This window comes from Mixophyes fleayi, chromosome 4 (assembly GCF_038048845.1).
Source record: "Mixophyes fleayi isolate aMixFle1 chromosome 4, aMixFle1.hap1, whole genome shotgun sequence".
In the NCBI taxonomy this organism is placed as follows: Eukaryota; Metazoa; Chordata; class Amphibia; order Anura; family Limnodynastidae; genus Mixophyes; species Mixophyes fleayi.
Genome location: NC_134405.1, coordinates 131,579,703 through 131,602,478, shown reverse-complemented (window position 1 = coordinate 131,602,478; position 22,776 = coordinate 131,579,703). Strand labels below are relative to the sequence as shown.

The 22,776-nt window shown below is 39.1% G+C and overlaps 1 protein-coding gene across 1 annotated transcript; it reads right to left on the bottom strand.

Annotated features, from left to right (window-relative positions):
• Positions 1 to 631: 631 nt before the first annotated feature.
• On the bottom strand, positions 632 to 14,361 carry UBL7 (ubiquitin like 7). Its single transcript, XM_075208295.1, has 11 exons — positions 14,262 to 14,361; positions 9,454 to 9,669; positions 9,125 to 9,244; positions 8,935 to 9,017; positions 8,017 to 8,101; positions 7,750 to 7,807; positions 6,845 to 6,975; positions 5,950 to 5,999; positions 5,672 to 5,839; positions 5,411 to 5,530; positions 632 to 1,185 (listed from the first exon to the last, which is right to left on the bottom strand). Exons 2-11 carry the CDS (start codon positions 9,632 to 9,634, stop codon positions 1,048 to 1,050), a joined length of 1,134 nt encoding a protein of 377 aa, XP_075064396.1. The 5' UTR covers positions 9,635 to 9,669; positions 14,262 to 14,361; the 3' UTR covers positions 632 to 1,047.
• Between the last annotated feature and the right edge of the window lie 8,415 nt (positions 14,362 to 22,776).

The window sequence follows — 22,776 nt, the reverse complement described above, 5'->3', positions numbered from 1 at the left end:
AGGCCCTGGATGACAAGACATGCTGACACTTGTGGTTCCTCAAGCGCCAACATGCCCTGGGTATTATGGAGTTTGTAGTACTACAAGCGCCAGCATACCCAACCACTTAAAGGAGTCAGGACATGATGGGACCTGTAGTGCACCATGCAAAAATGATCATTAACATTTTTATACAATTATACACAATTACATTTATGCAAACATATGCACCACCGAGGGGTATAGGAAAAGCTCTAGTGCCATCAACATTAGCATTATGTTAAATCAATACTGTGCTAGACTAAGGCTGTTTGGTACTATGGCAGATGGGACCCATGTTGTGGGTTTTTCTGCTATAGGAATAACCTAGTTTTTTTTTTTCTTTACAGGTGGTGAAAGGTCTGTGCTGATCAGCATCATAAGTATGGATCTTATAAGCACCAGGGGTGAAACAAGCGCATCTCCTAAGCTGTGTAAATGCCCTGCTTCCACACCTACATACTATGTATGGTGCGCTAACATGCGCTTATTGTATAACTATATAGTGTACAATAAGCTACAGAGCTGGTAACGTCATATTAAGCCAAGTGGTGTAGAACATCCATATTTAATCAGGGTAAAAAAAAAAAAAAATCACAAGGCTGACAGGACAGTGTATACATTTGCTTTTATTGTCAAACATTTTCCTTTGCAAAACATGTTCATATTAAATAAATACACATCCTAATATACAACACATTAAAGATGTAATTTTCACCAAGTACATTATCTACACAGGATCACCTTTTATTGTCCGGCATTGGAGATCTGCACAATTATAAACATGTATTAATACATACATATTCAAAATCTGAAAATAATAACCTTTATATGTTACTATTATTAAATATATACATGCAAACCAACGATACTGCAGAATACTGTAACTACTCATCGTTGCAATAAACTTTTTCTTAAGTCTTCAACCCATATCTAAGACTTCAGTCTTTTTGGGACAGTAATATTTCTATGGTTTAAGACAAATTATAGGCGACAGTGAAATGTTATAAAAAAAAAAAAAAAATTAGATTACAAAGCACCCCCAGCAAAGATCAGTTCCAAAGCAGCCTGGATATCTCCTCCAGTAGCTTGTAAAGCCCGCAGGCTAAGATCCTCATCACGGATGCCCATATCCCGCAACTGTTGAAGCTGAGGCTGCCACTGACTCTGCAAAAGATAAAAAAGCAAATTTAACAGAAATGAAAAAAAAAAAAAGTGAATGAATGGAAAATACTCATTTTATATTGAAAGATTTCTCTCTTTTGGGACGACCACCACCCTTTGCAGGATGCAGCTGTACTTGTTCTAGAGCCCTCTCCTGGAGAGAGGGCATAAGCAATGTAGGAAAACTGCAGGATGTAAAGAATTCCACCCACTCTCTGTAATTAAAGTAGTTTCCAGACTGAATTGCAGCAGTGCTTGTCCAACCAGAAAGCGTCCTCCTTACCTGCAGCTCTCCCCAGTACAAGGGAAACAGGGAGACAGCTGTATCACACAAATGGCAGCATTCCCAACGGAGCAAGTCATTTGACGAGTGGGGCAAGCCACAGCGATGCTTAAAATGCCCAACACAAGAGTCTGTGACAAAATAATCCTGATACCTCTAGTGTAGACAGTTTGGAAATAGCAACTTACACAGAAAGTGTCAGACACCAATTCCGGCAACCGTGCTGTGAAACCCAACTGTAGACAGAGTCACGTCACTTTACAGGGCGACAGTTACATTCGTAGTACTAAGGGGACAATGTGACGACCCACTGGCTCTCTAATGTTTTTTTTTCCCCAAAGGATTTCATATTATAGAACAGTTGGGTCCTCACATTGCCCCCTTAATACTACAAATGTAATTGTCGCCCTGTAAAGTGATGTTACTCTGACTGCTGGCTTCTTCTACAATCGGACTTGGGCTGGAGAGGAGCTCAAGAGCAGTACACACCTACTCTTCCATCAGTAGATGTGCTGCTCTTGAGCTCCTCTCCCACACCTACTCTTCCATCAGTAGGTGTGCTGCTCTTGAGCTCCTCTCCCACACCTACTCTTCTATGAGTAGATGTGCTGCTCTTGAGATCCTCTCCTACACCTAGTCTTCTATGAGTAGATGTGCTGCTCTTGAGAGCCTCTCCCACACCTACTCTTCTATGAGTAGATGTGCTGCTCTTGAGAGCCTCTCCCACACCTACTCTTCTATGAGTAGATGTGCTGCTCTTGAGATCCTCTCCCACACCTAGTCTTCTATGAGTAGATGTGCTGCTCTTGAGATCCTCTCCAGCCCAAGTTCAAACCTATTACTCTGCCCTATCCCTTTCCAGCTGATGCAGAGTGGGAGACCACAGGCTGTTCGGGTAGTTTGCGAGAAACCCATGCTATACACAAATACCATGGCCCAGAAAACACAATTTGAAGGGGGAAGAGTGAAGTTATCACTTCTTAAGAAAGACATACACAGTGTGAAAACGTACACCACTGCTGCTGCACCTATAATCAGTACATTAGGCGACACCCTCCCTCTGATCAGTGAGGATATAAGGGAGTTCAGAAAACAATGCATCACTTACAGAAACAAAGTAGAGGTCAGTTTCCGGAAGGTGCAAAAGGCCAAACCGCAAAACATTTGCTGTATCCTGGTTCCATTGGAAACAAAGCACTTTTCCTCTTTACTGATGGTTGAACATGCTCCCAGGATACCTACATAGCACACAGCTGCAACCGTTAATTGGGAGTCTCAAATGATAGAGACTGCATTACTGTGCAAGGTACTGATCCCAGCAAGTCTCTACTACATTGTTAATGCCTGTGATATGGATGAGCATAACTGAGGGAACAGACTTGTCCATGTTCAGTTTAAGTTATCCATCAGCTGGATCAATTCTTAAATAACACTATTGTTATTTCATTTCACCAATTTATTACCACTAAAAGACACTCCACCGTTATCGATGTTCTGTTCAGGGGTTTCAATCTCATCAGAATTAGGTGAGCAGCAGGTTTTGGGCCAATTTGCTATTTTAAAGCTTTATTTTGTGTGCGAGCATGTGGCAGCTTCCAGCAAATGAAGGTCATTACATTATGAAACTGTGCACCTAATATTAACATACTTAATGCTATAAATACAATGTGGACCAAGAGGTTCCGTTTCATTACTACTGCTGTCTACCAATGGGCACATGGCAGATTTAAGAATATCTTAGAATGTAAGGGGTTTGAATGCCAGTTAAACAATCCTTTGTGTTTGATTTCATCGCCCCATATTGTTCTACTGCATGAGACACATTTGGCGGGATCATCCTGGGTCATGGTCCTTTTTCCCCTGGGTTACTAGAATATACACAATTTAATCTATCTACAGTAGTAGGGATTTAAATTTTATTTTTGGTGTGGGACTGCCCAAGTGTATATGGACACTTAAAACATGATCCAATCTGATTCCATATTGATCTATAGACCGACCATGATTGGTCTTTACATGGTTGTAATTATGCATATATATGCATGATCAGCAACACACGATACTTAAAGCAGCAATGCAATGAGAAAATTGAGTGTGTGATTATTTTTCGTGGCAGGCTATAAAAAGGATCTTGGCATTTAAGAGTTTTCCTTGTTTTTTTCATCAGTCTACTATTAATGATTTAGGCACAGTGCGCAGACTTTTTTATTGAAAGGGGGGAGAAAAAAAACATCTGTGTGGGATTGCTGCTTTAACCTGTACACACCACCTCCCGTTGATTATTCACTACTCAACAAATGAATGGTTACGATTAGCTGTGTGGCACAATGACGGATTATAATAGTATTATAACTCTTATGATTTGTCAGGGTCTGAACAGGATTCCTGATATATTCAACCTACCAACATGGGTGTAGACTCCTAGCTTAGTAAATGTTTGGAGAGGGAAATTCTTAAATTAAGAAAGCTTCTTCTGTGACGTTCTGCCACCAGATAAAGTACCTTATCTTATTGACCATTCCTCCATACTTATTACTCTATGTGCCCTCAATGACACAGGAATTAGAACTTGGAACTGGAGTCCTATGTGGTTAAGAATCATATGGGACCTTCAGGTCTGAGAATACTCCCTATGTGTCACCGCTATGGACATGGAATGCTTTCAAGGTATGTGCCCATAATTCAACTATGGCTAGCTATAGCAGGTCTTGGTCACTCTTTGCTTGGATTTGGTAGATGTTCTGAGTTTAAGGTAATTGAAGTACAATTCTCATATTTCCAATTGAAACATATGCCCCAGTGGTTACACTTCTTCTCTACCCCGTGTGCCAGTCCAAAATACCAAATTTTCTACATTGTATTAGTATAATAAAAATTATATTTTTACTAATATTGATTCAAGTGCTGCATTGTTAACAGGGTTTTAGGTGGCAGTATAAGCAACAAATTATACCATGAGAAAGGAGCAGTCAGTCTTGCTATATGCAAGATCTTTTTCTATGTGGTCATTATATCCGGCATATGAGTTGGCAAACTACTTATTATTTATTATCTATTATGCTGAGGAGCAGACTTTATTAAATGTCACTCTTTGTATGGCTATGAACTGCATGGAGATATTTATCATATGAATTTGATTATTGATCCTATATCAAGAATTCTGTTATAAGAATTTTAATAGATCTATATAAATAAAATATATGATTTTAAATAAGAAGATTGGAGCCAGTGTTGTTTTTTTCCTTGTGTTTTTACATAATGTCTTATATTGAATGTATACATATTATTATACCTGCAGCACCAATAATATTCATACTAGTGTTAAGTAATTAAAGTGATTAGTTTTGAATATGCAAGCGGCCTGTACAGAATAATTATGTGATATGAGTAAGGTTTGTTTATACTGAATGGACACTGGGGGCCAATTACAGCTTGATGAGACTCATCCACCTTACACCTGTATGTAAGCATGGAATGGCAATGTTAGGTCTGTGTATATACTAAATATGATTACAATTTAGTAATAAAAGTTATTTTACACAATAAACCTTAATGTTCCATCTTATGGCCCAAAGGTCTGTAGAGCTGGTCTCAAATAGAATACAGCAAGATCTAACATAAGACTACTGTATAATACAACTCTCGTCTGATCATATACTATCCCGGCTGTACGGCACTGAGGAATCTGTGGAGCCTTATAAATAAATAAAGATGATGATCTGAATTGTTATCCCACGGGAAGCATAAGGAAAAAGTAACTGATTGGCAAAGTATAGCTTTAGTTTTCATTCCACCCATTGCAACACATTACAATGTCACATCAGAGCTGCTGTCCTATGGTGGGAACCAGTGAGATTTGAGCCCTTGAGCATGTTATACACGTAAGAGAAAGAGGCCATGACTGGCAGGGTGCTGACATTCTATGCCACACAGTATATAACTCACCTGTGTTGTTTGGCTGGAAGCTTGTAGTGCATGTTGTAGAGCTTGGCTGAATAAGTCATTAGTGATGGGTGTTCCTGACTGGACGCTTGACGACATAGGGGAAGTTCCTGAAGAATGACCCTACAAAAGAGAGAAATATTACAGTCAAGATTTCCTTAGTAGTAAGAGAACACTTCAAATTATCTAGTGACATATTTCACTAAAACAGGTTTAAATCATCCAGTATTCTGAAATGTGTAAAATAACAGTGGAGGTTCTGACCTGTGTTCCAGGTGTGGGTGTATGAGAGCTGCTCTCTGGGGTACTTGCAAGGGCTAGAGCCGTAGCCAGTTCACTTTGGGTGATGGGCCGAGGACCTGCTGCTCCAGTGTATCCAAGAGAAGCAGGACGGGGACCTGAAGTGCTAGTAGAGGATCCTGAGCGAGACGTCTGGTACACATTTTAGTGAAAGAGAAAGAAGCGGTTTATTTATTTATAAATAAGGTGCTTTGTAGCCCGTTCTCCTAAAATACACACGTTCTAACACATTGTTATCTCACCTGTGGAAATTCATCCTCTTCATCTGACAGACCATCAAACAAGAATCCGCCTAACAGAAGACACAAAAAAGTGAGAACAACAAGTTGAGTGCCTGATTAAGGAATGCAAGTCCCTTTATGTGCTCTATTTTGCATAAATTGCTCTGCGCATGCTCAGAAACGCACTATATACCAGTGATCGCAAGTGCATGCAATTCATCTCAGAATGCAAATGCCACTTACAAACACCCTGCAATTTGAAGGGCAGAACAGGGAGGGATGGGGTGTATGCAATGTACAGTAAGGGCATGCCAAAGTCGAGCGCACACACATTCGTCCGATTCAAGCTCTAAAGTATGTGATTTTCAGCTGTATCATCTGCATCAGCTACAGGACAGATTTAAGTGCCGAATGATAGTGATGACGGTCACATATGCATTCTAGAACGTGTTTGTAATTAAGAGCAACTGTAAAAATGCATATTATGTACAACTGGTATTAAAAACACCCTGATAAATATATTTCACATAGAAGAAAAAAAAAAAAAGTAATTTGTTTTTCCAATGTATTATTTTATTAATGATTATATTATTAACTGGTGTAAATCTTATGGGACTTTCTATTGCACATATGCATTGTTCGCATTCTGCAGTGTTGTGTCTGTCTGCATATGGCAAGTGTCGTACAGTCATAGCGTACTTGTACCCGTATTCTACTGGAAACGTTTCTTGAGATCCGCCTGTACTTGAATACTGTCGTACATGCGTGTAATTTCCATCAACTTTTTTTTTAAAAAAAATGCAAATTGCTTTCACTTTTCGTTCCTTGATGAATCAGGCCCTGAACATCAATGCCCAGACTGACAGGAAGGAGATAAGATAAATAGAGACATGGCGCAAGCAGTGTCTGTTCTCACCTGGCATGTGCAAGGTTGCAGGGGGAACTGTGTGAGCAGCGCCATCTGGTGTAGGGAGTGAAGAGGATCCACTCACCGAGTGTAGGATGAGTATTATGGCATTTACAAGTGCAGGGTGAGAAGACACCAGCCTAATCAAAATATTACAGAGACATTAAACTGAAACATTTCAATACAAGATTACTACTCTGTTACAATCTATGTGTATAATAACCTATCCTCAAAAAAAACATTTCAGGTCAAATTAGTGCATTAAAAAGGGATAGATTCAGTCTAAAACATTTAAATGTTCCCAGAATAAATGAAATATCAATGTTGTATTTTGTGTGTAAGCATCACATATCTCTGCAGCACTGGACAGTCCGTTAAAAACATGAAGGAGAAAATGCTGGAGGCACTGCGGTATATATAAAATGTTTGTTATCCTAGGATCCTGAAACACATATTTACACACAGTGTCTTTCAATAGTATTCAGCCCACAAACTCTACCACAGATTCTGAATGTGAATTAGGATTTTTTTTTGCAAAGGTACCCGAGACAAAACAAGGTACAGACTAATAGAACAATTCAAAATAAATATTCCAAAACCTTTCCAGAAATTACTACATGTCAGAAATACACTTAACATTAAATAATCATAGCTGTAAGATAATCACATTTTTTCACACTACACTAAAAATAGTATGCTTGTTGTTTTTCTAAGTGTGACGTCAAGTGCATGCCTTCCAAAATAAATCAAGATTGTATCATTTTATGCACATTCTCCAAGCTGTACAAATCTAATACAGCTCCAGCCATCTGTCTATTACCTTGTGCCAGCATGACTTATGGAGTTATACAGCTATGTGAAATGGTTTCACGATATACAAATTTAAATTCCGAAAATATTTCAGTTACACTTACGTGTCCAACATACTGGGGTCAGTGAACACAGTGAACAGATCTTTGTCCTGCAGGACGCCTATGAATACAGATGAGAGACAACTGTAACCACTTGTACTAGTCCCATCCCTGCCAGAAATCTAAACCCACATCATGCTTATTATAATTCCCTAGTAAATAGTCTGTTTCTACTACAGAACATTAGTGGGTGAACTCCAAAAGCCCCAACATTGGTCTGAATATTTTTCTTTTTTTTTTTTTTTTTTTAACTTTAAATATTAAACTCACCCATGGCTACAGGATCAGAGCTAAGGCCAGGAGTAGCCACAACTATTTGTTCCAAGGATTCACGGCTCCCAAGCAGCTTGAACACCTGAAGGACAATAGGATTAGTGACTGGAGTTTCCGCAAATACAAACAACACGTGATTTTACAAAGGTTCAGAAGAAACCAGTTCTCTAGTAATAAAGGAATTCCTTACACCTACAGCTTCCTACACCAGACCTGGGACTGGGATTCATCTCTCTGGTATGAAACAAACAGGCCAAGTTTGCTTTGTTTACTTTAAAAGTACCAACAAATGCAACAAAACTATGAATTTTCAACCAAAAACCTTCACAGATTATATTTTTATTGAATGCTATCTACATACACAGAACACTCTAAACCTGATAAAGTTCACATGTGGGAGCTGTGCACAGAAGGTGATTATTTACTCTGCCCAGACACATAGCAATACAATTGTTTCAAAATATTGGGTGATCAGAAATGTGATCTTCCAAGTTTGAAAATAGTGAACAATCTTTTTGATTAAGGTATTTCGATAAGATATGTTGTGTGCTATGTATGTAAACATTGCTTGTGCAATAAAATTGTTGTAAGATCACTATGAACAGAACACACAATAAGGAACACTTGAGAGGAAAAAGCAGGGCTCACTGAGCTCTATGATAAGCATAGGCCAATGCTAAGGGCTAGTCTTCCCTCTTCACCCTATAAGTGCCAGAATGTGAGAAGGACTGGGCTGAGCAAACCCCATATGGGTAATACACGTAAGCAGAAATCATTAAGAATGTTCTTTTGGTAGTCAACAGCATATTATGGAAGTCAGCTAATCTACCAACAAAAAAGACCATGCAAAAATGGTTAACGTAATGATAACAGAAGATATAAGGTATTCTTCAGGCTAACCAACATAATACTCACTGCGTCACGGTAGGCAGAGCTGGTATGCAGGGCTGTGTGCAGAGCTCGGAACTCACGGCTAGCAGCAACTTTATCTACAGGTTCTAAGAGAAACAGATGAAGATAGAAAATACAATAGGGAAAGTGTCTAAGCATATGTATAGTTCCTACACCAGAAACAATATCTAAGATCTGAAAGCTTATTACTTACCAGGTCGAGGTGGAGGCTCAGGCCATGCTCTGCGCAGTATATGGACAGTGCTGCCTGACTGGACTCCATAGAATTCCAGAGTCTGATCATCTCTCAGCCGCCGGCCACAGTGTATCAGATCTGTGCAGAAATATCAGGATTAAAGAGGTCTTCTGAAATTGTGTTATCTGAACCACCAACAAAGCATACACTCTGCTGCTACATGCTGATCTAGCCAAAAGAAAGTGCATTTCAATATAATAGTAGTGCTCAGTGTGTAACTATAAATCTATTGCACGTAAAGGAAAGGCATCAATGTGTACAGGTGTAGTGTAATGTACACTTCTTACCAATTAGCTCTGGGTCAGGAAGTGACTCTGGCAGTGTGGCAGTAATAAACTGTTTCACAAGGGACACTCGGTGCCCACATGGAGAATCCCCATCACTGGTGGAATTTACTGGGAGGTGGACAATGGATTTAGGAGAGAGAGGCTGATCGGCAAGCTGAACACATATATGAAGCTCTGACATGATCAAGTTGCAACGAAATCCCCACTTGTAAATTTCTGAAGGACAAAAATGAAACTAAATTGAAGTTACACAAAAATAATTAAATACACTGCATAACAGTTTCCGGTAAGACTGAGGCTAATGGCTGATGGATGGCAAAACACACTTCTGTTCTACCACACATGATGTATCAGTTTGGCTTAATCAGAGATCACAGATAAAAAACATTACGTGCTAAGCTTACAATTACTCTTATAGCTATTATTTTGTGGTATTGTTAAGGCTGTTGTGTCTATTAATTTAAAAGGGTTGTTAAAAAATGTAATCGGTAGGGAATTCTATGGCTGATAAGGTTAGGGTAAATAGATAGATTGGTTATTTATAACCGAAATGTTTAGCAGCACGCAAAATGATAATGGAGGTCTCATGGCTACATGGCCGCTATTAGTTGTTTCCTCCCCCTCCCTTAAGCACAATCCAATTTCAGAATAAAACTATTTGTTTATATATTCCTCTGATAATCTTCTTACTTTGAGCTTGTAGGTTTTGGGGGCTATTGTTGGGGATGCAAGTATACCCTAATCAGGGTTGGGTATACAGGATGGGGATGGTGTTAGGGAATTTTTGATATAGGTTAGGAAAGATAGGCAAGATTGAAAGCACATATTGTTAATATCACAGTCTTACTTTGTATTCTTTACACACAATGGTAATTGTGTGAAATTAAACATCTAGGAGATTGGGCTGAGGTTCGCTGGGAGATCAATTCTTTCAAAACCATATTGTTAATATTATATAAAGATATTTCAATGGTTAAGGAGATAAATTTGAGCTCAGGTGGGTTTAGCATGCTCTCCTAGAATGGCAGGGGATTAAATGATAAAGTTAGAAGAGCTTTGGTTCCTAAGCAGCTCAAACACTTTAAACCAGATAGTGCATGCATGTTAGAGACTTATTTGGTTGGAAATAAAATAATGTCTCTAACAAAACCTTGGGTTGTGTGGTCCTATCATGCTGTGCATACCACAAGTTTTAAGAGCGTATCCAATTTAATTATCTTTTATTTGTAAGGCGCCACAAAGGGTCCGCAGCGCCGTACATGACAAATGCAAAAAGCTGTGATCCATGACACAACATGATACATGAAGAACAAAATACAAAGACCAGACATACTGAATAAATAAAAAATACAAAATAATGCATAAACTATTGCGTTTTGCATTAGAATGAGTGAAGACCGATCTTTTGGGTGTTTTTTTTTTTTTTTAATGCACATGTAGAATTGTCCCAGTTATTGATTTTAGTAGCTTATATTCCTCAGCTGTATAATAATGACATTCTGAAGCAATGTAGCACCTACATAGCCCAGTCACATAGGTGATTTTAATAATGTATTGCATGCGAGTATCTTTGAATGTTGTTTCTAATGGCGGCTCGTCTTTTGCCAAGACGCTTCAAGAAATTGGTTTAGTCAATGTTTGGTGTATTAGGAATCAAAAAAACTGTATACCTCTTTCTCGGAAATACATCATTCTGTCTCTCATAGATTTGGGGCTCGCATCACATCTGCTAGTGCCTCTGAGGTGGAATATCGTTCTGATCACTCTCCTCTAATATTACTAGTAAATCTTGCAAGGGCGCAAAGTGGAAGTTTCTAGAAGCTTAACCCATTCTGGTTAAATCAGAGCCTGCCCCCATCAGAATTGTTTGATTTAGACCAGGATTTCCAAGATTTGGAGACAGCTTATTATAGTTCACACACTCAAGAGGTGTGCATGCAAAGATTAATCCAGACTTTATATGCAGAAACACTTAAAATACTTTGAAAAAATAAAATTTAATATGGGATCTCTAGGATGTTATTTATAAATGTTTGAAACTTTGTCATGTTTAATGGTATAATTTGGGAGTGGAGTGCCAATTTTATTGGATGCCGCCACTATTTGGACTAGTAAAATATCTGTCATTTAAAACCTTTTAGTGAGAGAATTACATGGAGATAATTTGTTGGCACTTAAAATGGGAAAGAGATTTAATAGAGTTGATGGAAGAGGAATGTTCTAATGCATTAAGGCATACCTGGAAGACAATACTTTGAGCTAGATTTAAGCAAATTCCATAACTTGAGCCCACTCCCTAAGCCCCATCTGCTGCCCACGTCGTCCAATTTGTAAGTAATTTGCCCCTTGTGCTCCTTCAAGCATAACCCAAGAATGGAAATAAAAAATAATATTATGGCGATAGTAAATTGGAATAAAATGTAGTTGCTATTTGCCCACTTTTATTGGACTACCTCCACTCTGCCTGTGACCACCGCCTCCCTACTTCACTGATCACCTCTTCTCACTCCCGTCTCCAGGACTTTGCCCGGGCTACTCCCCTGCTGTGGAACGATCTTCCACGTTCCATCAGGTTAGCATCTACTCTCAAAGGCTTCAAGCGTGCCCCTAAGACTCATTTCTTTATTCAAGTCTATCAGTCCTCCTCCTAACTTCCTTGTCCTGGCTCTCTCCCCCAGTTAGTACCACCCTATTTGTGTCTTCCCCTTTCCTTTAGGATGTAAGCTCTCATGAGCAGGGCCCTCTTTCCTTGTGTGCTCCTTCTACTATTCCATCACCCTCTGTATCTCTTGGCCTGCTTCCCTAGCCCTGTTTCCTTTAGCTTCGGCCTACTTATCGCTGAAATAATTTGATTTGCTTCACCTGTCACCTGTGTTTGTATATATTTTTGTTGGTTTGGAATAGGCATTCTATACTATGAAACATTATGCAGCATCTTAAGCTCTGCTTTCCACTGAGTGTTCAATATGAAGTATTTTGTTTATCATATTTATTTTATTAACATGTTTTTAATAAAGTACAACAATGTCAAATATTACAAATTGAGTACCATATTTTCTAAACTACATTCGCATACAAATATATATATACAAATATATATATAAATATATATATACACACACACACACACACACACACATACACACACTAAAGTCAAACAATTACAGCAGGAAAAGGATGTCTTCTTGGTGGACAGTCTGCTAAATATTTTGCCTCATCCAAAACCAATATGTGCAAACAAAGGAACTTAAAAAAGGTGTGCACCTTGCAGAGCTGCTCAGGTAAAGCCACTTGCCTCACAGTCTTTGTGAAATGAGCTGTAACCCTAAACTGAACAGATCTGTAGGCTAGTTCATAGGTTGCCTGCTAACCAAATGCACCCAGAGAGAAATAGACTGGCTATAGGCAACATTGCCCTTCATATAACCTGAGTGCTGAAAATCACCAGTACTGTTAATGCATGTGCACAAGGCACATACCACACCCAGATAATGGAGCATAGTGGATCAGGACAAAGAAGAGGGTAAAATGATCTCATGATTTATGTGAAAACCAGATATAACTTTTTGAGAAATGAGAGAACAGTGTGGAGGACCAAAGGGGAAGCTCTGCAACAAGCAACATGTTTCCAACCACACTAACAGCAGGCACTGCCGGAAAGTGCCCCGATCTGCTGGACATAAAATTATTAATCTTGTCATCTTCCTGCCTGTGCTTGATAGAGAAAACTTCGAGCATGCAGGGAAGGCGGTAACAATCCTTATTTATGACATTGATGCTGGTCAACACAAAGCTGGGAAACAGGACTGTAAAGTTCAGGCAACAATCTACTTCATGAAGGGAGTAAGAGGGAGGCAGTTCAGCGAGGACCAAGAAGAGTAGAGTGAGAGCTCTGACACCCAACATTTGCTTACAGAACATCCTCGTTTAGGAGCCATTTTACATTAGCTGGTGATTTAGCCCGATTGTGACCCCACCGCCCTGGTTCCATTTCAGTAACCATATAACACCATGGGCCACATTTACAAAAGCTGCAGTTCTAACAGAAGTAATCTTTAAAAGTGTTGACCAAAATCATATTATATTTTGCATTTAAAAGTTACATATTTAACGCAAGAATTTGTTTACAAAACATTGTTGCTTGCTGACTTTGTAGAAACAATTTCATTTTGTTTGTTGATATATCTAGAAAGTTACAAAACACCTTTGTAAATCTAGTTGCAGAGGCTGAGAGTCTCAATGTATACAAGACTCAAAAAATGATACTGTAATGTGCATTTCTCAGACAAGTAGGTTTCTTAATTCCACATTCCAGGAGAATTTTAAAAAAAAATGTCCTGGTAATAATGTCAATAGAAGGCACATTGCAAACACATTCAATCACTGCATCCACAAAATAATGCATTATAGAAAACCTATCAAAACACATAAGCGATTATACAGTTAATACCGTGTTAGGTTTTTGTATCAACACTTGTTACCACATTACCTCGTTTTCGCTTTGCATACATTTTAATTTGCAATTCCTCTTTTATGGTTAAAACACAAACTGCAAATCACAATAAAGAGGTAAATAAGCAACTTGGATACAATAAGTATTTTAAACCGGGAGCTGACCCCGGAAATTAGGGACATTTGGCAACTACATACCAGACTCAAAGCCCAGAGAGTCAGGCACAGGGTGTACTGCAGGACCACGTGATCACCGGCAATGCCGCATCATATACAGGATAGATTGAAGAAAATATAACTACAATTACATACAGCGATTCCAGAGTACGAACTGCACCATTGCTGAGAGCACTTACCTGCGTGTACTTCCTTTGTTTACCATCTACTCGGAAGTGACTGCGCATAGGAAGACCAATAAAAACTACACATCCCATCATGCAACGCGCAGCTACTGCGGGCTTACGTCACTTCTGCCTCACGTAACCGCTAGAGGAGCACATTGTGTGTATTTTGTGTATACCGAAACCACATTAATGGAACCCACTACATTCAATTAAACGTGAACGGATCTCCAGAAAAATGACATCCGTCTTACGCCATAAGAAGAATCGATATTGAATATACTATCAATGTTTATTAAAGCAGCAATCGCACATAGGTTAATTTATTTTTTTAAATAGCAAGTAAAGTACTTCTTAGGCACACATCTGTCTTTTTTTCTTAGCTGTCCTTCTAAAAATCATTATCTTGTTTTCAAAAAGACTATGGAGGTGGTGTCCAGTTTGTTGGCCTGTCACACTAATACAGGCTTTCAGCATGTCATATACTTGCCTACTTTTTAAATCTGTACTCCAGGAGATGGGAATACAGATCATGTGACAGAAAGTAGGAGAGGGTGTGACAACGTCATTATGTCACTATAACATACTTGCCAACTCTCCCAGAATGTCCGGGAGACTCCCAAAATTCGGGTCAGTCTCCCAGGAGAGCTGGCAAATCTCCCGTATCCCACTGCAGCCACCACTAAATTACGTGATTTGGGGTGAATGGCGTCATTTTGTCCCCGGCCCTGCGACAAAACTACGTTTTTACCACGGGGGGTGGGGCCAAAATGAAGCAATTTGCCCCGCCTTGCCTTTTAGTCACGCCCATCTCCCGGAAACAGAATAGAGAAAGTAGGTAAGTATGCACTATAGCCCCGCCTCTATCATAAAATACAGAAATTCAAGGTATTGAATAGGGGGCGGGACATAATGGTGCAATTAAGCCCCGCCCCTGCTATTCAATGCCATGAATTTCTGCATTTTACAGGGTCCGAGAGGTTTGCCTACTTTTCCGGGAATTCGGGAGCCTCCCGGAAATTCTGGGAGAGTAAGCATGTCTTGAGAAGTCATTGGGGGAGAATTTAACAGTACACAAAACTCTGAGGGTTATTCCAAAGCGTCTGCTCATTACACATAGTTGCCTACTCTCCTAAATTTCTAGGATTTCTCCTAGACTCCCAGGAGACCAGGCTAACCTTCCGATTCCTAAAGTCCGAAGTAGTAAAATGGCAGGGGGCGGGACTCGAACCAGAAGAAACCTGCACTCACTATAGACACTATATTATCGTCACAAAATTTACAAAATATGTTACAAAAACTTCAAATGAGGATAAGTGTTTCTAGCTAATGATAGATAAGTAAAACTCAAATATTAGAATAGGAATATGTGAAGCATATATCACCTCTTACAGTATTAGCAACTGACCTTATTACAAAAACCTATAGCTAGTATTGATTCAAAGCACAGATACTAAAAGTCTTATGTGAACGCAGGAAGTACACATATATATCGATTCTAGAAATAAAGTTGGGATAATGGAACAAAAATTCTAACCCGAATCAAACAGGTGTTGAGTAATGCAAAGTGTAAGAGACACAGGGCTAGATTTACTAAGCTGCGGGTTTGAAAAAGTGGGGATGTTGCCTATAGCAACCAATCAGATTCTATCTGTCATTTTGTAGAAAAAACTAAATAAATGAAAGCTAGAATCTGATTGGTTGCTATAGGCAACATCCCCACTTTTTCAAACCCGCAATTTAGTAAATCTAGCCCACAGTCCTGATGTATCTTAGTAATGAAGGAGACTGGTCTGTATTCCAGAATATTGTTCATTGGAACAATATTCTGGAATACAAAATATTTTCCAAAGAAATAGATAAGTGGAATAAAAGTATCTTTTCTTTCCAAATGCTTGTTCCAACATGTTTGTGAGTTCTTTGCTAGCCAATCTGTAGATTTGGTGTTTCTTGATACAATTCTCTATTGCTAAGGATTTCATTGACAAAAAGGAGTTTCAGGTCTTTTTGGTTTGGGATGAAAAAACACAATCTTTATAGTTGAGGATGAAGATATACAAAACCTTATGTATGTATTTTCTTGCAATGGATATACTTTTTATGAAATATATCCTTCTGACCCAGATATAAGTTGGAATATGATACAATATAAAGGGGGGGCAACAATAATAAATTATGTATATAAAAGAGTGCCTTTTTATGATAATATTTATACTATACAGACAGTGAGGGGCAACATAAACCTGATATCAATGTATCAGGTTTACTGTGATAACATATTAAAGATTAGTGAATGGATAGAATAGGCACTATAGCGGCGGTTCCCAAAGTGTGCACCGCGGCTCCCAGGGGTGCCGCGGCGCTGTCACTGGGGTGCCGCGAGCCAGACATAAAAAAAAGAGAAGACAGAAACTTACCAATCAGCGCGGCGCCGGGACCCAGCAGCCTCCTCTCTCCCACAGCAGCTGTCACTGACGTCTATATTCAGTGACAGCTGCGGGAGAGAGGAGGCTGCTGGGTCCCGGCGCCGCGCTGATTGGTAAGTTTCTGTCTTCTCTTTTTTTTATGTCTGGCGTGGGGCAGAGTGAAAAGGATGGTGGTACCGGAGGGGGACAGTGTGGCAGCGGAGGGGGACAGTGGACAGCGGAGGGGGACAGGGTGACAGCGGAGGGGGACAGGGTGACAGGTGGCAGCAGAGGGGGACAGTGTGGAAGTGGAGGGGGACAGTGTGCTGCAGATGTGTTTGCTGCACATTCATATTGCAAATCTCCTAGCAGCTGACAGGAGTAGAACCCAGTTAAATAGTGGAACTCACTACTGCAGATGTAGCCCATTCACTTCAACTACTGTTGTAACGCATGGTTATTTAAGCTAATGTTGCCTTCCTGTCATTTGAACCTGTCTAGCCCTTCTCCTCTGACCTCTCTTATTAACAAGGCATTTTCACCCACAGAACTACAACTCACTAGATTTTTGTTTTGGAAACATTCTCTGTAAACCTTAGAGACGGATGTGCTGAAAATCCCGTTATCAGCAGTTTCTGAGATACTCAAACCAAACTGTCTGGCACCAACAATTGTTCCACGGTCAATACCACTTAGATGACATTTGATCCCCATACTGGTGTTTGGTTTGAACAATACCTGAACCTCTTCACCATGTCTGCATGCCTGTAGGCATTTTATTGCTGCCACATGATTGGCTGATTACATATTTGCATTAACAAGCAATGTGAATGAGTTCTCTGTACAGTGCTGTGGAATCAGTGGCACTATATAAATAAATGATGATGATGGAGTACCTAATAAAGTGTCCACTGTATGTATATTATAAAGTATCAGCGCCATAATGGGTCTACAAGCAGCTAGTAGCCGCGTCTACGAGAGCAGGGCATGCAGTAACAATTATTGTGCATTGCAGCTTTGTCATGGAGTGTTATATATAACGGAGGGTATATGTGAGTGAAGAACAATAAGGGCACCGGGAATCAGTCTAAGGAGATAAAATTAATAAGTACTGGGGACAGAGTAATAAGACTCTCCTACTATGCCCACGCTCCCACATTTAGGTGCATCCACAGGTAATAGATCTTGTAGCATTTTATGCACATAAGATTATACACTTTTCTGTGTCATCATGACAATGAAAAGTGCCTAATTACATTTCTAATATAGATTTCTATTCTGCCAAGAAAATATTTTAATTAAATAGGGAACATAAATATAATCTCACAGACATATAATGAAGGGCATCCCACTAGAGCAGTGATCAGGGAACAGGGGGTAAATTACCCTAAATGGGGTAAAAATGAAATTCCTGGGGGTAATGCTGCCGATTCAAATGCTGTCAGTTGGATTGTAGACCCTTTTAAATGTGAAATTGCTGTTGTACCAGAAGAGCCTCAAGGGTTGGCAGAGGCATTTCTTGAGCTTCGATGCAATAATGAAGTACGTATTGCATTTGAAAACAAAGCAGATCTGTCATATTTTTGGATGTCAACAGCTGCAAAGGCATCAAAATTGCACGAGGAGGCAGTCAAAAAGTTGCTGCCTTTTGCAACAACCTACCTTTGCGAACAAGGATTTTCCACTCTAATGAACATAAAAAAACAAAGCAGAGAAATCGATTAAACGCTGAAGACTATATCCAATTTGCTCTGATATCAAAATGCCCCAATATTGATGCTCCCGTATCAAAAATGAAGCAACATAATTTCTCCAAAACCTGAAGTTTTGAAGTTGAAGCTTTCAAAGAAATTTAGAATTCCAATAATTAATAATATATGATTTCCTTCCTTTCAAATCAAGGGGGTAACGTCGGCGTATCTAAATATATTTTGGGGTAAAAGGTAAAAAAGTTCCCTGACCCCTGCACTAGAGAGATAATAATAGGTGAGTTATAACACAAGGAAAATAACATATGGGGGTTTAGTCTGTACAAAGATATTATTTTCCTATACTACTTTGCAATAACCTATTATTTGGCCAAATAGACCGTGTAAGCACCCTAGCCACCATATATATTTTGAATATCCTCTTTGTAAGCATAACCCCGGTAACACACTATCATTGAGGAAATCCTCTTGATACAAGGACTTCTCTGTCACCCTGCAACACGCTAAAACTGTTACAGTGTACTCATGGCCAGATATTAATAAGAGAATGTGTGATAATTATTTAATATGATATGTTGCTTGATGCATTCCTAATATGTTGAATAAATATCTTAATCACAAGAAATTAAGTGATATTATAAAATGAGGTACTACAAGAAAATTATAAAAGTTTATTTTGTTCATTATCAGACTTTAATAAACTGATAATATAAGGCTTCTCTAATAACTACGAGACCAGATTTACATATCATTTACACACACATCAGACCGGCTCTAATGAAGGGTCTCACTACTATATTTATTTTACCTTTCTATCTCTAATTTTTGTAAACTTTTACGCCTATCAGATTTTAATATTTTCGCCTCTTTGAGACACAGTTAACAAACGAATAATGAATAATGTGTTTTTATAATATGGTATTAATAAAGTTGTTTTTATTATTCCTAGTGGACTGGAGTGCTTTAATATCCAGCCATAACTTTGTGATTAAATTCACATTGTAAATGTTGTATCCATTAAGTTGGGAAGAACCCCCTCATACAATACAATCTCCTAATCAAAGGTATATGTTAAATTGGGATAGTCCAATGCCTTGAGTCGACCTAGATTCCTTTTCTCCTTTACTTGTATTTTATTTGGTTCTATTACACAACTGTAGTTTCCTTATCCAACAAAAATGAATGTCTCATTCTAATGCAATCAATTGAAAAAAGCTATATGGTGAAACATAAGACAGGGTGAGGAACAAGGGGAGTGTGTATGTGTCTTACAGGGAACCAGGGGCCTGATTCATTAAAGATCTTAACTTGAGAAACTTCTTATTTCAGTCTCCTGGACAAAACCATGTTACAATGCAAGGGGTGCAAATTAGTATTCTGTTTTGCACATAAGTTAAATACTGACTGTTTTTTTCATTTAGCACACAAATATCAACTTTAAATTTCAGTGTACAAATAAGCTATCAAGTATTTGTGTGCTACATGCAAAAACAGTCAGTATTTAACTTATGTGCAAAACAGAAAACTAGTTTGCACCCCTTCCATTGTAACATGGTTTTGTCCAGGAGACTGAAATAAAGAGTTTCTCAAGTTAAGATCCTTAATGAATCAGGCCCCAGGTCTTCACTTTGGAAGGAGTTTAATGATTAAGCATTGCTATTAAGAGTAAAATATACACTTCTGAGCTCCTTAAACACACATTTGATTAAAGTAATTTATGAAGTGCAAAAAAATCAGTCGATGCGCAGTCTTGATCTTGCAGCATGCTTTGATTTGCAAAAGTTCTCCTAGATTTCTACCAATCTGCAAATGTAGCATTTGCGGATGAGCTGATGTCTGCATAGGCTGAGGGGAGGATTTAGGTAGTGAGGCTGTTTCTTAACAGTTACAGAGTAGGTGCAGTGGTGTGCCTAGTTTTACAGAGCATTCTCTAGGGTGTAATTATTGACATGCGATAGAGGTGGAGGTTACAGTTCTATGGTCATTCCTTGCTGTACAGGGTGTTGAAGTTTAATAATTGGACGAAGGTGGTAATAAATAAATTTTGTACATTACAATCAGTTGCGCTGCGATTAATACGCAACATAGCAACATTTAATATGTTTAACGTATTTTCTATCTTTTAATATAAAGTGATGAATAGGCTAATTAATGCTTACATTTAAATTACATCCAAGTTTGGGATCATTCTGTTCACAATTGCATGAGAACGTTTTCAATATTATTTATGTAGCATTTGCACATTGCGAACACTAGTTATAAATAATATCACTTTTCATACACCAAACAGCAAGTCCAGAGATGTCATAACAGAACCAGTTTATACAGGTCTAGAGGCTAGAGCCTGAGGAAGGCCACCTGGCCTTCTCAAAAAACAATGACCAGAAGAGTCAACCAATGGGACGTCGAGTTCTTGGGAGGTCATGACCCATCAACCTATGAATGTGGACCTTAATACTATAAATGTGTATCCTTGTGATGTCACTGCTTTTTACAACTGTAGTGTATAAATTGTTCACCTCTGGCTTTGAACACCAGAGCGCTCTGATAGAAGCTTGTGTTAAGGCTAACAGCGCAAACGTATGCATGCAATACTTTGCCCTGTAATCTATTTTGCAAATAAAACCTTTGTGCTTTGAAACCACAATCACACTGGAGAATCTTTATTGCATATGATACATACGGACTTAACAGTGGGGGGCATGGCCGTTTTCACTCTACAAAAAAACTTTTTTTGCAGCAGCAGTTCCACCTGCGGGCTCCAGGTCTCGTCCTAGGTGTTTAATGGGACCCATTTTGCGCCTCCATGTAATGCTTCCGTGAAGGGCTTTTCCAGATGCACTCTAATCAATCCAATAAAAAGCTTCAAACACACAAAAGTGACATGTAATAAAAACAGTACAAATGTACTCTTCACTCATGATTAAATTAATCCATTAATGAGGCTAAACCAAAGAAAAGAAAAAAAGAAAAAGTTTTATTTAATTAAAGCGCTGGTTTTAGTGAAAAGATGTCGTACTTTGAAGTGATATTTACACTTTTTGCACATTGCGCCTCTTTAGATATTTTAAACGCCTCACACACCAAGGCGCATAGGAGTGTGCTTCATAAATGAGGACCTGTTGTCTGGAGTATAGGAGAAGGTGGGACAAGGATCTTGTCTACATACTGTAAAACACTAAATAGACATCAATAGAGTCCACTTGTAAGTTTGTGTTCCTTTCTGACCAGACCGATTTCTACGGTTAGCAGGGCGATGCATTAGTTTCACTGGGAATAAATATTTTATTTTGTAGTGTAGCCAACGTATATTATATTGTTAAAAGAACAGGCAGGGATTTCTTTTGGCAGCATATTGGAATAAAACATGGTTTTATTTATTGGCATTTATATAGGGGAAAAAAGGGCAAAAATAAGAAAAGAAAAACACTGTCCATTGATTCATCCTAAAACTAATTTTAGGTAATTAGGGGGACCCCATTATTTTTAACTGAAAATGTAGCTGGATATATACAAGAGCTTAACTAGATCTTTGGAGTCCCATAGTAAAATTGTAGAGAAGGACACCACTACCCTCACTTAGTTTAACGACTGTCTGCCGCTTCTCTCTCTGTTGCGCTCATCGTTTCACTTCCTGTCAGAGTGGCCATCTGTAACTTCAAATTCCTTGCAGGCAGTCAGACCCGAGCTCTCGTGGCCGTGCGTTAGAACATGCTGCTGAACCGCCATAATGGCATGGCACTCTGGCTGTACAAAGGCATTCTGCAAGTTTTTAAACAAACTGCAGCAAAAAAGAAGACTAAGTAGTGCACACAACGGAGGTGATGAGAAGGGTAAGCTAGTTTATGGTAAATTAAAAAGTCACTTTGAACAACTTCCTCATTAAGTTTTTGAGATTGTGGAGATCATGGACCTTATACACTACCCTAGTGCAGTGGGCTGGGTCACTGGGCTACCTGCATTTATTTTCTTTTCAAATGTTCCTAATAGGCTGATGAGCCAAGCCTAAAATTTGCCAGCCCCTGCCTACTTTGCAGATCAGCACATATGGGCAGCACGGTAGCTAGTGGTTAGCACTTCTGCCTCACAGTTTGCGTGGGTTTCCTCCAGGCTCTCTGCTTTCCTCCCACAATCTGAAAACATACTGTTAGGTTAATTGGTGTGTATTAGGGAATTTAGACTGTAAGCTCTATTAGGGCAGGTACTGATGCGAGTACGTCCTCTGTACAGCGTTGCGGAATTAGTTGCGCTACATAGGCAAACCGAGGGGGGGTTTCCTAGTGCCTAAAAACCCCCCTTCAAGCCTGGGGCACTGTATAATTGAGGTGGCTTCACACGGCTCTGCTTGAAAAGGGAGAGCTGCGTGACCTAACAGTAGTGCACGCAGCATTGCCCATGTATATTACAGGGATAGGA